At 38.5% G+C, this 13,378-nt stretch overlaps 2 protein-coding genes across 10 annotated transcripts in view; one reads left to right on the top strand and one right to left on the bottom strand.

Annotated features, from left to right (window-relative positions):
- Mterf3 (mitochondrial transcription termination factor 3) overlaps positions 1-12,216 on the top strand; it is a 26,507-nt gene extending 14,291 nt beyond the window's left edge. For 7 of the 9 annotated variants that reach the window (XM_017315563.2, XM_011244548.3, XM_006517321.3 and 4 more), the window contains 4 exons: positions 1,620-1,767; positions 2,109-2,180; positions 4,005-4,166; positions 6,415-6,939. In XM_017315563.2, coding sequence (XP_017171052.1) covers positions 1,620-1,767; positions 2,109-2,180; positions 4,005-4,166; positions 6,415-6,609 — 577 coding nt within the window. In that variant the 3' untranslated portion in view covers positions 6,610-6,939. Of the gene's footprint in view, positions 1-1,619; positions 1,768-2,108; positions 2,181-4,004; positions 4,167-6,414; positions 6,940-11,609 lie in introns of those variants that run through there. The other 2 variants (XM_006517322.3, NM_025547.4) reach the window with 2 other exon arrangements.
- Positions 9,627-13,378, bottom strand: Gm10767 (predicted gene 10767). Its single transcript, NM_001177750.1, has 3 exons — positions 13,172-13,378; positions 11,484-11,642; positions 9,627-10,912 (listed from the first exon to the last, which is right to left on the bottom strand). Exon 3 carries the CDS (start codon positions 10,846-10,848, stop codon positions 10,537-10,539), a length of 312 nt encoding a protein of 103 aa, NP_001171221.1. The 5' UTR covers positions 10,849-10,912; positions 11,484-11,642; positions 13,172-13,378; the 3' UTR covers positions 9,627-10,536.

Genomic DNA, 13,378 nt, shown 5'->3' with positions numbered 1-13,378 from the left:
GGTTAGACACAGCTCTTTAGGGAAAGCCTATCCCATCGTTCAAGCATGGCGGGCCTTGATGAGCAGAGACAGTCTGTGGTATTAGAGCTTTATTGTAGAAAGGCAGGGAGAAAGAGAGAAGGTAGGAAGAGGGAGATCTGCCATGACCACATGGAGAGAAGGGGGAAGGGAGGGAGAGAAGGATGGCTAGCTATGAGAGTAAGAAAGGTGAGAGTTTAAGAGAGAGAGGAGGGACCAAGCAGCTCCTTTTATAGTGGGCTGGGCTACCTTGCTGTTGCCAGGTAACTGTGGGAAGGAGCATACCTAGCTATTGTCAGGTAACTGTGGGGGTGGAGTCTAGCCAGAATGCCAGGACCTTGGGGTTTTATCTGAGTGACTGATAGTCACAGAATTACGGAGTTGGGGACTCTGTAGTGTCAGTACCTGCCTCTGTGAATGTGGTTCACTATTCAGTCCCTTGTAGAGTTTTCTACTGGGTCTCCAGAGAAAGCCTCATTCCACTAAAACAGGCTGCCTTTCATGGCCCCACATTAGAGTCTTTGTAGAAACTTCATGTATAGACTCAAAAGGATGGGCAAAGATATAATATTTAGTTAAACTTGGATTTTGGCTTGGCTAGATATAGTAATCTTATTTTCTACAATACCTGTAATCCAGAATTATTTTCAATGAAAATAATCTAGTGTGTATAATTGTGAGTCCTCTATAGAATTTCCAAAATGAATAAACTGCATATTAATTATAGACATGGTAATGCAAGTTTGTAATCAATCCTAGCACGTGGGAAACTAAGCCCAGAAAATGAAAGAGGTGAAGGCCAGCCTGGACTAGGCCGTAAGACCCTGTCTCAAAACCAGAAATTCTATCTGGAAACAGGTGACTCTGGATAAAGTGCTTGCCATACAAGTGTGAGGACCAGAGTATGGCTCCTTTAAAGCCATATAAAGCCCAATGCCATGGCACATATTGGTGATACGGGAGGCAGAGACTAGAAGCTCCTGGAGCTTAAACCATAGGTAACCTGGCTTTTGTGTCCGTGAACAGTGAAAGACCCTGTCTCAAAACAAGGTGGAAGACTAGAACCTACCACTGAGATTGTCCTCTGACTTCAATATGTGCACCAAAACATGTTCATGCCCCCTCCATCATACATATATAATTTTTTTTAATTTAAAGATACACCCAGAAGTATATTAGAATTATTTTCTGATTTAAAGTAAATGAACCCTGATCAAAATTTTGTGGGTGTTTCTCCTGCAAAAGTGTTCATATTCAGGCTATTATGAAGTATTTTTTATTGATCTTATGGGGGAGTTATAGGATACTTTTTTAAAAAAAAACACTACTTTAGCACTGAGTAGACTCAGAAGTTTATATATGTATGTGTGTGTGTATATATATATATATGTGTGTATGTATATATATATATATACATATATATATGCATAAAAATTGACAAGAGATGGGTATGGAACATAGAGTAGTAGTGGAAATTAAATGAATACAGTACTGCTTTCTGAAGTAACATACCAGTAAATATTTGTATGTGTATATATATTTTGTTCTATTTCTCTAGAAATGTTTATCATGCATATGTGTATGTTTTATTATTTCTCTAGAGTAGCTTATCTACAGTCAAAAAATTTCAGTAAGACAGACATTGCACGGATGGTCAAAAATGCACCATTTCTGTTGAGCTTCTCCGTGGAAAGACTAGATAACAGACTGGGATTTTTTCAGAAAGAACTTGAACTGAATGTGAAGAAGGTAAGAAAAAAAGAAAGTGTAAGGGAATGCCTTCCCTCTTAGTTATCTTTAGATGCCATGCTTCCAAGTGCCTGGCCTACACAGATCTTATTACTGGATGATACTTGTGTACAAAGATGACTTAGGCTGAAGATGCTCCATCACATTGCTTCCTAAGGTTTTGTTTCGATGTCAGATGTTTCATCAAACCACATTGTTGATGTTTATTTTGAGGATTCCTGTCATTTATTTGATTGGATTGTATTTTGAATTTTAGCTTCACATTCCTTATAATGCTTTAGTTTTCCTAACTAGTTCAATGTTTTTGTATAATGATGGTAATTATTATGTTTTAACTATAGACTAGAGATCTGGTTGTTCGCCTTCCAAGGCTACTAACAGGAAGTCTGGAGCCTGTGAAGGAAAACATGAAGGTAATATATCTTGATTACTATACTTGATTAAGGTTTTTTTGTTTTTTTGTTTTTGTTTTTTAAGAATAAATACTGCTGTTGTCATCATGCAAAAAACAAAACTTTTAGCAGAACTTTTCAGCAGAAATGTGTCTTGTGTTTCTGTGAAAGAAACCTGTGTATTAAGGAGGCAAAGTTTCTTGCTCAAGTTGTCACATACTCTTAATAGCTAAAGTAACATTTATTAGAGTCTTTGTAGAAACTTCATAAAACACCAAAAATGTTAGCAGAAATTATTTCTAAAAGTCAGAAATGACAGTTTATTTCAGCCAGTGTTTTTGCACATTCTACCTATTCTACGTAAATCAGTTACCTGCAGACATTAGGACCCATGATCCTGAAGCAGTAAGGAATAAATGGGACCTGGATACTGCTTTTTTGTTGCCTAGTTTGATAAGCAATGTCTATGCTTCCTGGCCATGTTCCCATTCTGTGAAAACATTTTTTTTTTTTTTTTGAGACAGGGTTTCTCTGTGTAGCCTGGCTGTCCTGGAACTCACTCTGTAGACCAGGCTGGCCTCAAACTCAGAAATCCGCCTGCCTCTGCCTCCCAAGTGCTGGGATTAAAGGCGTGCGCCACCACATCCGGCCTCTGTGAAAACATTTTGACTATCCTATAGTGGTTCTGATTTAGCTTTTTTGCAAACTCCACAATGGCTTTCCTTACTTAACTACAACTACTCGGTCCATAATTTGAGCAGCTTCTCTTACTGACCAAGGCTAATAATCACTATGTTTACTACTTTCCAGTTAGGCCTGTATCCCAATTTCACTGGAACTGTGGGAAGCAGTCACAGCATTGAGTCACAGCATTGTTCAGGCAGTCGCCCTGTCATCACACATTCCAAATCATCCCCTAAGCTTTAATAAGCTAGCTGGAGAGATGCAGCAGGTGCCAGGCATACCACTGGACCTTCAGTTTTCAGGCTTTATACAGCAGTGAATGGGAGATGGGTCTCCAGAGGCCAGCTTGTTCCTGGAAGCCAAGGAGAGGGTTACTTTTCCTTGTGTGTTTCACAGTGTAGGCCTCCTACGACTTGTACTTTGTACCTTCTACCTTCCACTCCTCCTGAGATTACTGTAGATTAGTTTTAAGCCCACAGTCTCATAGTTGTCACCCAAATTTCAGGCAACTGGAGCTCAGATTCAAACAATGTATTATTTCTCAAGATGGCACAGAGTCTCTGTATACCACAGTGCAGATGGACAAAATGGGATTCCTGTCCACCACTGGCCCAGGAATCACTGTCTCACAAAAACCTTCAGTGGTTTTGAAGATTCTGTAGTCTGTCGATATATCTTGAGGATTGGAGTCTGCCTGTCTTGATAGTTGTTAATTTCTGAAGGTCTTCCTATTGGTCTCTGCAAAGAAGTCAAGAGTATTTTTTTCTTGTTCTGACCCTTATCCATAAGGTCCCATGGGAGCTTTTAGTCCAGCATCTTGTCTGGAAATCCAGCACTGATTGGCTTGTGCCAGTCTATACAGGCCTCCTTTCTCCATATTTTATTCCATCTCAGGATGTTTTGTTTGTTTTGATTTGTTTTGTTTTGTTTTCCTGTGAGCCTCATGACAATCAATACAGAGACACTCTTGCGTGGATAAGGGGTTTGAAATTTGAGTGACTTCGACCAGTGTGAGCCATAATCCTTCCATGGGTACTGGTATAAATGTGCCCAAATTTTAAAAGGTCATTACTTTAAAATTTGGAAGGATCAATTTGCCCTCTAGAATAGTACCAAAGGCCATTTCTACTCATGACTCCCAGGAAATTTACTTTTTTGTAGGTTTATCATCTTGAACTTGGTTTTAAACATAATGAAATTCAACATATGGTCATCAAGATTCCTAAGATGCTAACTGCAAACAAAAGAAAACTTACAGAGATTTTTGATTATGTACACAATGTGATGAATATTCCCCACCACATCATCGTCAAGTTTCCACAGGTAACATATCTCCTAGCTGTCTCAGATACCTGCCCTTGTCTTGCACTCAGGCTGCCAGGCGTGGTGCTTATATTTGTAGGAAGTTCCCAGGTGCAAGTCTTCTGAAGTCTTCAGTGAATTGTCTTTGCCCTATAGCTTTTATCTACAAATGTAGTCTCTTGAGGTTCCCTCCATTCAATTTGAAAATACAGTTTCCTTTACCGTGTTATAGAGAGGTGAAAAGATACATGACCATAGCACACTTTCAGAATTACATTGCATTCAGCCCACTTCCTTTCCATAGAGTAATGAATGTTTATTTGCCCATTATACATTATATATAGAGAGAGTGACCCTTATTAGAAGTTACTGCAGCCACATTAGAGAGATTATAGCAAGCTGAGAATTGGGTGACTTCAGTTTATGGAATAATTATAAGTAATCTTCCATGAAGGAACATTGACAGAATGTTGTCTCCTAGGTTGTTGGATAATTGAGAGTGGGTTATATGAGAATCTGACCTTGTCCTATTCAGTGGGGTCCAGTCATTCATTATAGAATGGATCTTCTGCCTTGGGCCAGTGTGTGTATGAGCACTAAGATTACAGAACTCAATTGTATGTGGCTTGTAATCTAGTATGAGAGAGGTTAAAATAAGTTTACATAGTAGTAGAATCTTAACCAGAGGGGTCCTGGGGCAATTAATTCAATGTAGTCGAGAGAAAAATCATAGAAAAATGAACAACTTATTGATTGATTGCTTAGTTCTTTACGAATATGGACCCATTATAGTTATTTTTCCACCGATTATCCCTATTTGACAAATGAAGAAAACAATCAAAGGGACAGAGTGGGACTCCTGTTCACCACTGGCCCAGAAACCACTCTTACCAAAACCTGCAGTGGGTTTCAAGATTGTGTTAGAATCTTGTCATGTCTTGAGGACTGGAGTCTGCCTGTCTTGATAGTGGTTAGTTTCTGAAAGTCTTCCTCTCAGTTTCTCTGCAGTCAAGTGTATTTTTTCTTATTCTGACTGTTTTCTCCATAAGATCCCATAAAGGGTTCTCGTCCAGCCTCGTGTCTGGAACTCCAGCACTGATTGGCTTGTGCCAGTCCATACAGGTCTCCTTTCTCCATATGTTATTCCATCTCATGCTTCTTTTTCTGTGGGCACTATAACAATCAGTGCAGAGACACAAATGGATGTTTTGTTGCAGAGGCATACCAACAAGTTAGCAGCCTATACTTTCTTTGCTCACTGTTCTCAAAGCTGTTAGTTTTCCTCAGTTGTCTCTCTTGGTGTCTTTTCCTGGTGTATAGTTATCACATTGTATCGACTTTTGGTCACTGGGAAAGAGGCCTAGAAGTATCTGCCCTATGGAGTGTCTCATGGTTTCTGAAATACAGCCAAGAGAAGGGCTTTGGTCCACCTCTTCAGCAGCCCCAGATCCCCAAGCTGCAGCCATCATTCCAGTGTGGGGGCCTTCTCCTCTTGCCCCTTCATCTACACAACAGCAGGTTCCAGGCATGTAGCCAGCTCATGGTTCCTTTGTCAAATGTCTGTGCTCTCCTTAGTCCTTAGGGATTTTTAACATTAAAAGGCATAAAAGGGTTCAGCCTCATTTTATTTTGATTTTTAGTGGGCAGGTACCACAATTTAAAAATCAAAACAGAGACACTTTAATACTTCACAGATGATGAAATCCTTTTTGCTAACACATCTTAGTCATTAGTGTTGGTTCACAAACCTGACAGATAATCTAAACTCTAAATAGCTTGTTAAAAGAAATTTCTGGGTCTCATTCTCAAGGTACGTATGAGGTGGCTTTGGGGCAACTCCTGAGGCTTTACCTTCTAACTCTTGCCTGTGTCTCAGGAGTCAGCATGTTGGCTGCCCTCCATGAAAACCTTCTTTCATTATCATTCTGTGTTAGTTTTTAGTCCCTTTTAAATAAGAATTTACCTTCTTCCTTTATTTTTTAAAAGATGGGCTCTTGCCCTATAGCCCAGAATTTCTATCCAATACCTCAGGTTGTTTGGAACTCAGTATGTAGCCCAGGCTGACTCTAAACTTAATACTCCTGCGTCATGTTACCAAGTTCTGTGATTACAGGTGGGCACCACCATGTCTAACTCATCATTTGTTATTTAGTAATGCTTACAAGTGTGCTGGGAATCAAACGTACAGTGTCACTAACTTATTAAAATAGTTGACCATGTAAGTTTGTTAGTATTTCAGCTTTTTATTGTAAATTTCTTTCTTTTCCAGTTATTTAACACAAGAGTGTTTAAAATTAAAGAAAGACACTTGTTTCTTGCCTACCTGGGAAGAGCACAGTATGACCCAGCAAAACCTAACTATGTTTCTTTGGACAAGTTCGTATCTTTTCCTGATAAAATATTTTGTAAAGAGATTGCCAAAGCTTCACTAAATGATTTTGAGAAATTCTTAAAAACGCTTTAGTTTTTGATGAATGTTTAAATATATTCTTGTAAATATATATATGAATAAATGTATTTTTAAAATAAATGTTTCTGGTTTCAATATTACAATCATTTTTCTCATAATTCCCTTTTTTGGGTAACTTTTTGGTTTGGTTTTGGGCATTTTTTATTTTAATAGGAAAATTGTATTACTTTCCTTTCTTCCTTCCATACCCACCCTGGTACCTCCTCTCCCATCCCTCTCATACCCTGCCTCGGGTTGATAGCTTCTTTTTATTACAGTAGTTAAGTGCACATATACATTTATAAATGTTCATGCGCAAATATATAAATACAGTCTTCTGGTTATTTTTGTTGCTTGTGTGTATTTGGTTTCAGGGCTCACCATTTTGCATTGGCCAACTGTCTTAGCCATTTTTCTGTTACTGTGAAGAGACACCATGTCCAAAGCAACTCATAAAACAAAGCATTTAGTTGGGGGCTTGGGGCTTGTTTACACTTTCAGAGGTTAGTCCATATCATCATGGCAGGGAACATGGTTGCATGCAGACAGATATAGTGATGTCGAAGTAGCTTAGAGTTCTACATCCTGTGTAGAGAGGAAAAGACTAGCTCTGACATGGGCTTTTGAAACCTCTCAGCCCACCCCAAATGCACACTTCCTCCAACAAGTCCATACCACCTAATCTGTCAAATCCTGACACTCGCTGGTAACCAGGCCATCTTAAACCACCACACCAGCCAATGTGGAGTCTCATCCTGGGGAGAAGCATATTCTATCTGCAGTCATTAGTTGCCTGTAGTTTTTTGTCTAGGTATCGAGCCCATCAAAAAATTTCCTCCTACGCATTGGCATGGCCCATTAATGTTGCCATTCTTGTCTTGTTTAGGTAACCATTTTGAAGAAACTTTCACAGTAGCTTCTTGGTGTTGCTCTTAAATACTCGTGTCCCATCTTCCTCTTTATTCTCTGAGCCGTAGATGCAGGTGCTCTGGGGGTAGATGTATTCATTGGAGCTGATCTGCCAGGGATATGGTTTCACTGGAAATTATTTCTTTTAAATGATTTATGTATTTTATATGTATGAGTGTTTTGTCTGCATTAATGCACAACAAAGAGGGCACTGGATCCCGTGGAACTACAGTCATGGACAGTTGTGAGCTGCTTCATGGGTGCTAGGAATTGAACTAAGGACCTCTAGAAGAGCAACCACAGAGCTATCTCTCCAGCCAGAGAAATTATTTCTTGATGTTGTATATTTGTAGAGATACACTCTAGTAGGGCTTTCCTACAAATTTCCAGAAACTTAATTCCTGTTTGATAAAATCATATCCTTAGGAAGAAATAAAATACAGTAAGCTAAGAAATAAAATACAGTAAGCTTAGAAAAAAAAGAAGCAACTTTACCACAGACTAACAATATGTCATTCTTATGAAGCTTTTGGGGATAGTGGAAGATTTTCTCATTTGCATTCACTGGTCTTTGGAAATAGTTTTCTCACAAGATGGTTTTATTTAAAATACCACTTCATCCAATATCTATTACTCTACTAAAAAAAAAAGCCATTTGGACTTATGCATAATATTACTTCTCCTGAGCATGAAAATCTGAAGAAAGTCATTGAGACATAATGACAGCCACAAGAAACCTTGAACTTAGCACCAGCAAGATTTATAGCATGAGCTGGTACATTTCCCACAATTACCATTTATATGTTAACCCAGGGCAAGTGACTTGGCCCCTATGTCTTTACTTCTTTTTTTGTAAAGTGAGGCACCACGACCTTAGTTGTCTGCTTTATCATCACCACAGTGAACCATACCTGATATTGGTACTCGGAAGTTCTCTCCCATAGAGACTTAGGGTCACTATAGTTTGCCCCACTCAACACTATTAAGCAGTACCTTGAAAACCACTTGTATATTATGTCTACTCTTAGAATATTGGAATCATGAACCATTCTGTAAAAGGGACCAATTGAAGAAATTGGGTGAAGAGAACAATGACTGACAAAGAGCAAAACAAAAAAATCCAGCCAGTTCAGAGAGTAAAGTGATGTGAGGATGGCAGTGTTGAGTATTCCCACCTTTGCAGAAACACCCAGCTTAGTCAAATTTGGGAGATAACCTGTGTTAAGCCACTAGATTCAGAATCGGTTTATTGAACACCAAAGTTCTGTGTGTGTTAGATAATCCTGAAAGAATAATATGAGTAGCTAAGTTGATTGCTCAGAGCCAGATAGAATCAGTGTGTCTGATTACTTTCTAACTTGACATTTAAGGTTCTAAAATACATTGGCTAATGTGATATAAATGTGTTTCCATCAGTTCTCCAAGGGTAAAATGAATAAATAAAATAGCCGAGAAAAAAAGCACAGCTATGCCTGGTCTGTCGGTGTCTGGGAACTTCATTTTGCCTTTATGACCAATCCACTTGGGGTAGTCTAGCTTGGAGCTAGGGTGGTAACTTAGCCAAGAGTTACTCACACAGGGGGACCCCAGTTTAATCCTCAGCACCCATGTAATAACTGAGGGCTTCAATGCACATGTAATCCCAATGCTGGGGGGATGGAAAAAAAAAGGATCCATTGGGCTTGCTGGCCAGTCAATCTTGCCCAAATTGATGACCTCTAAATTCACTGAGATCCTTTTTCAAAAGCTAATGTGAAGAGTGGTTGAAGAAGACATTGAGCTTAGACCTTTGGCATCCACATGCCTACACACATACATGTATACATACATGCACACATTGACAAACTTAACACATACAGGGGCACACCAAGAATAGGTTAGTTGTGCTACTGTCATGGACAATCCTAAAATTTTAAGCAATTTTAAACCATAAAGGTTTGTTTCTTGATGATGTCTATCTTGCGAGTAAAAGTGGTTTAAGGGTACAGAGTGATGCATCCTAGACACTGTTATTATGACTTGGGTGTTGGCAGTCTACTAAAGGGAAAAGAAATTTTTTTTAAGTTGCCTACATTTTAATGCAATTTATTCATTCTTTCACAACTTGGTACACACATAATATACTAAGGACTTTAAATTTTTTTATTTGAATAAATCTGTTATGAAAATATTTCAAGAATGATTGTTCTGAAGCAAGTGACAGCCTTACTATAGCTGTAAGAGGAAGCATCAAAGGTAAGCATTTGAAAATGAAAATAATCTCATAAAAATCAATACATAATACCAAACCAATCAAAATGCAACAATATTTACATGAGTATTGTGTTACAGCGTACATCCATGTCTTCCTTGTTGTAAGTTTACAAAAACCTTGGGATATACAAAATGTTGAGTGCTACCATCCCACCCTCTACCGCCTCAGGAGGCTGCACAGAAAATGAGTCCTTCCACATAGAACCAAAGCAGTTCTGGAGCTGACTCACTTATAAACCACAAGACACCATGATCACATACAAACACAGAAGCGACATACCTGTTTTACCTTTCAACTGAACTGCTGTTCAATTACTGTAAGTAATTATGGGTGTGTTTTCACAGACTGACAGTCCTAGCCTCTGAAACACTTCAGAGGCGAGCACATGTGAGCATGCTATTCTTTCATACAGCAAAAGCCAGCATTTTAATTAAAAATTTTTATTTCTGTGATACAGAATCCCTAGAGTCCAAATAAGGAAAACTCAAAACACTACCAAATCATAGAACAAAACAGTATGTAAGATAAGTCAAATAATCCTCACTCAGTAAATTTATTCCCATCAATCATCAGGTTTATAATAAGATTACTTTTTTCCAAGTCTCAAGTTCTAATCAATTAATAACCCATTCTTTAAAATAGAATGAAAAACTATGACCAACAGAAGACACACAAGCATTTAGCACGTTGTCAAAATAAAAGGTCTTTGTTAAAAGCTGCTGACATTTCTGTCAGTAGTAACCATATGGAGGCCGCTGGTTGTGGCCATACTGTGTGTACTATTGTTGATAGTAGGGCTCTGGTCTCTGCTGTGGGTAGTTGTTGTTACCCCATGTCCATCCATGCCACTGATTTGACCGGTTGTCAGTTGGCCATCCTTGTCTGTTATCCCTACCTCTAAATTGTCTGTTGTCTTGCAGCCAGTTGCCTCTATTTCTTTGGTTACCACCAGCTCTGCTATTCCATTCCTCAACAATTGGAGGGGACTCAGGAGGGCGTTTCAAGTATTCCTGGTATTCTTTGCCATCTTTCGTGAATCTGCTTGCAAACATGTCTTCAAAATTTGGAATTACTTCAGAAGTATCACTCATCTTGAAGTTCTGTACAATTTTTAAGATCCTTCTCGGGATGCGCTGGAGACCTCAGCAGTCTACACTGCACCCCGGGGAAAAGAAATCTAAAAGATTTATCTTTAAAATTTTTTTGCAGGCGTGTGTGAGGGGTGTGCCAATGCATCACATGTATATGTCAAAAATTTAAAGAATCAAAGTGTAATTTCTATGCCAGGAGGAAAGAAAGAAAACCTTTTAAAAAATATTTTTAGGATTTGTTTTAGTAATTTGTGTGTATATGTGAATGTTCACACATGCATACGGGTACCCACAAGACCAGAAGAGGGCATCAGATCTCTTAGAGCTGAAGTTATAGGTGGTGATGCAACTTGGAACTGAACTGAGGTCCTCTGGAAGGGCATCAAGTTGTTTGTAACCACTGAGCCACTACCCCAACCCCCTAAAACGTTTCAAACCAACATTAACAAGCATGAGCAAACACTAAGCCCTAGGCTTACTGCACATAAGACTGGATTTTGTGACTGTTATTCATGTATGTATGTATGTATATATATATATATATATATATATATATGTATGTATGTATGTATGTATGTATGTATGTATGTATGTATGTATATGTATATGTATATATATGATACTTTTTGACATACCTTGACATATGATCTTCTTCTTTAGCATCTTTCACCCTGGCGCTGAAACTTCTCAGGGTGAAGTTTAATGAATCCCCTTTACAATGTGCCAGTGTACAAATGTATATATTTACTCCTATCCTTCAGACTTCATGGTGGCCACTGCATATAGTCCGAGAGCTGCATCAGAAACAGAAGAAAAGGGAAGAAGGCAACGGAACTAGAACTTCTGACTAAAATCATTACATAACATTTTGGATTCATAATGAGACAGTTCTATGCTGTCCTGGGTCTCAGCTTAAGTCTGAAAGACAGCATGGTAAGACCACTATTGAGCTTTAATAAAGTACACTGTTTATATTTGAGCTATGTATCAGCAACTAATTTTGTATTGGATTCAGAACACTGGCTTTATTACTGAATAATTTTGTCTACATTTCTGTTTTTTTTTTGTTTGTTTTTTTTGTTTTGTTTTTTTTTTTTTGAGACAGGGTTTTTCTGTATAGCCCTGCTGGCTGTCCTGGAACTCACTTTGTAAACCAGGCTGGCCTCGAACTCAGAAATCTGCCTGCCTCTGGCTCCCAAGTGCTGGGATTAAAGGCGTGCACCACCACTGCCCAGCTCATTTCTGTATTTTTGACATTAAATCCAGTCCAAAATTCAGAAAAGATAGTTGATGTCAATGAGAGGGAAACCAAGAAATAATAAATAGTATCTACCTCAAAAAAAAAAAAAAAAAAGACCACTATCGAGTCATAGTAAAACTCAACAGTAACTCCACTTTCTGTCCTTAGTTTTTTATTTTAGACTCTACCTGTTGGGGTTGAGATCTTGAAAGCACAGTCTATAGTCTTTCTGCTTGCTCCATTTTTAATACTATATGCAAATTCTAAATATATCTTAGGGGTTTTGTTGTTGTTGTTTTGTTTTAGGTAAGGTCTTGCAGACTGATGCCAGATTCACTATGTAGACAACTGTAGTCTTGAACTTGCAGGGATCCTCCTGCCTCAGACTACTGAATTCTTGGATCTTGCATGTGCCATTTACTCCTACCTTAAAGTTAATATTTTTAAAGCTTATCCAACCTAACTTTCTACTAAAATTGTTTGATAGGGATTTTTAGGTGGGGAAAGTGAAGCCTAGAAGCTGAAAGTTATCTGGGATTGGTTGTGCAGCATATGATCCTAGAAATAAGGAAGCCCGAATTTGAAACTGGATTTCTCAATTCTAGTTAACAAACAAACAAACAAACCTGGACTCTACCCAATTTCAATGCCCTTGGATAACTTATTGAACTTTTCTGAGGCTCAGCTTCCTTCTCTCTTCAATACTGATAGCACCAGTAATTACACTGATGATTTAGAATTAAATGAGAATATAGCCACACTTCTGAACCCAAAGATTGCAGACCTATAGATTGAGTCTACCACAGATCGGGAAGGGGTATATCTGTGTTAACTATAAATGTTCATTATACCTGTGTTACTTCCAAAATAGTGCAGTATAACAGTTATTTGTGTGGTGCTTACTTTATATTCTGTATTAAAGTAATCCTGAGGTGATTTAAAGAATGCAATAGTGTATACATTATATTAAAACACCGCACCATTTGACATAAAGAATTTGAGCATCAAGCGTCCTCTAGCGTCCTAGCATCCCCTCCATGCATTTTGAGATGCGGTTTGCCTGAAAATCATTTACTACATTACCTGTCTCCAAGACTCCATTTATTCCGCAAAGGTTCTTTCCTATAACAGAGCATTGAATAACACTGTCTCCTAATTTCGCAGTACTTTCCCCATTGTGTCGCGAAGAATGTTTTTTGTAACAAGGCACACAAAAAGATCAGCCTAATGTGTGGAGTCCATTCAGGTAGGAAAGAGTAAATGCCTTCTGCTGGCGGTCAGAGCAGCGCC

This window comes from Mus musculus, chromosome 13 (assembly GCF_000001635.26).
Source record: "Mus musculus strain C57BL/6J chromosome 13, GRCm38.p6 C57BL/6J".
Lineage (NCBI taxonomy): Eukaryota > Metazoa > Chordata > Mammalia > Rodentia > Muridae > Mus > Mus musculus.
This window is presented reverse-complemented; position numbering and strand designations above follow the sequence as displayed.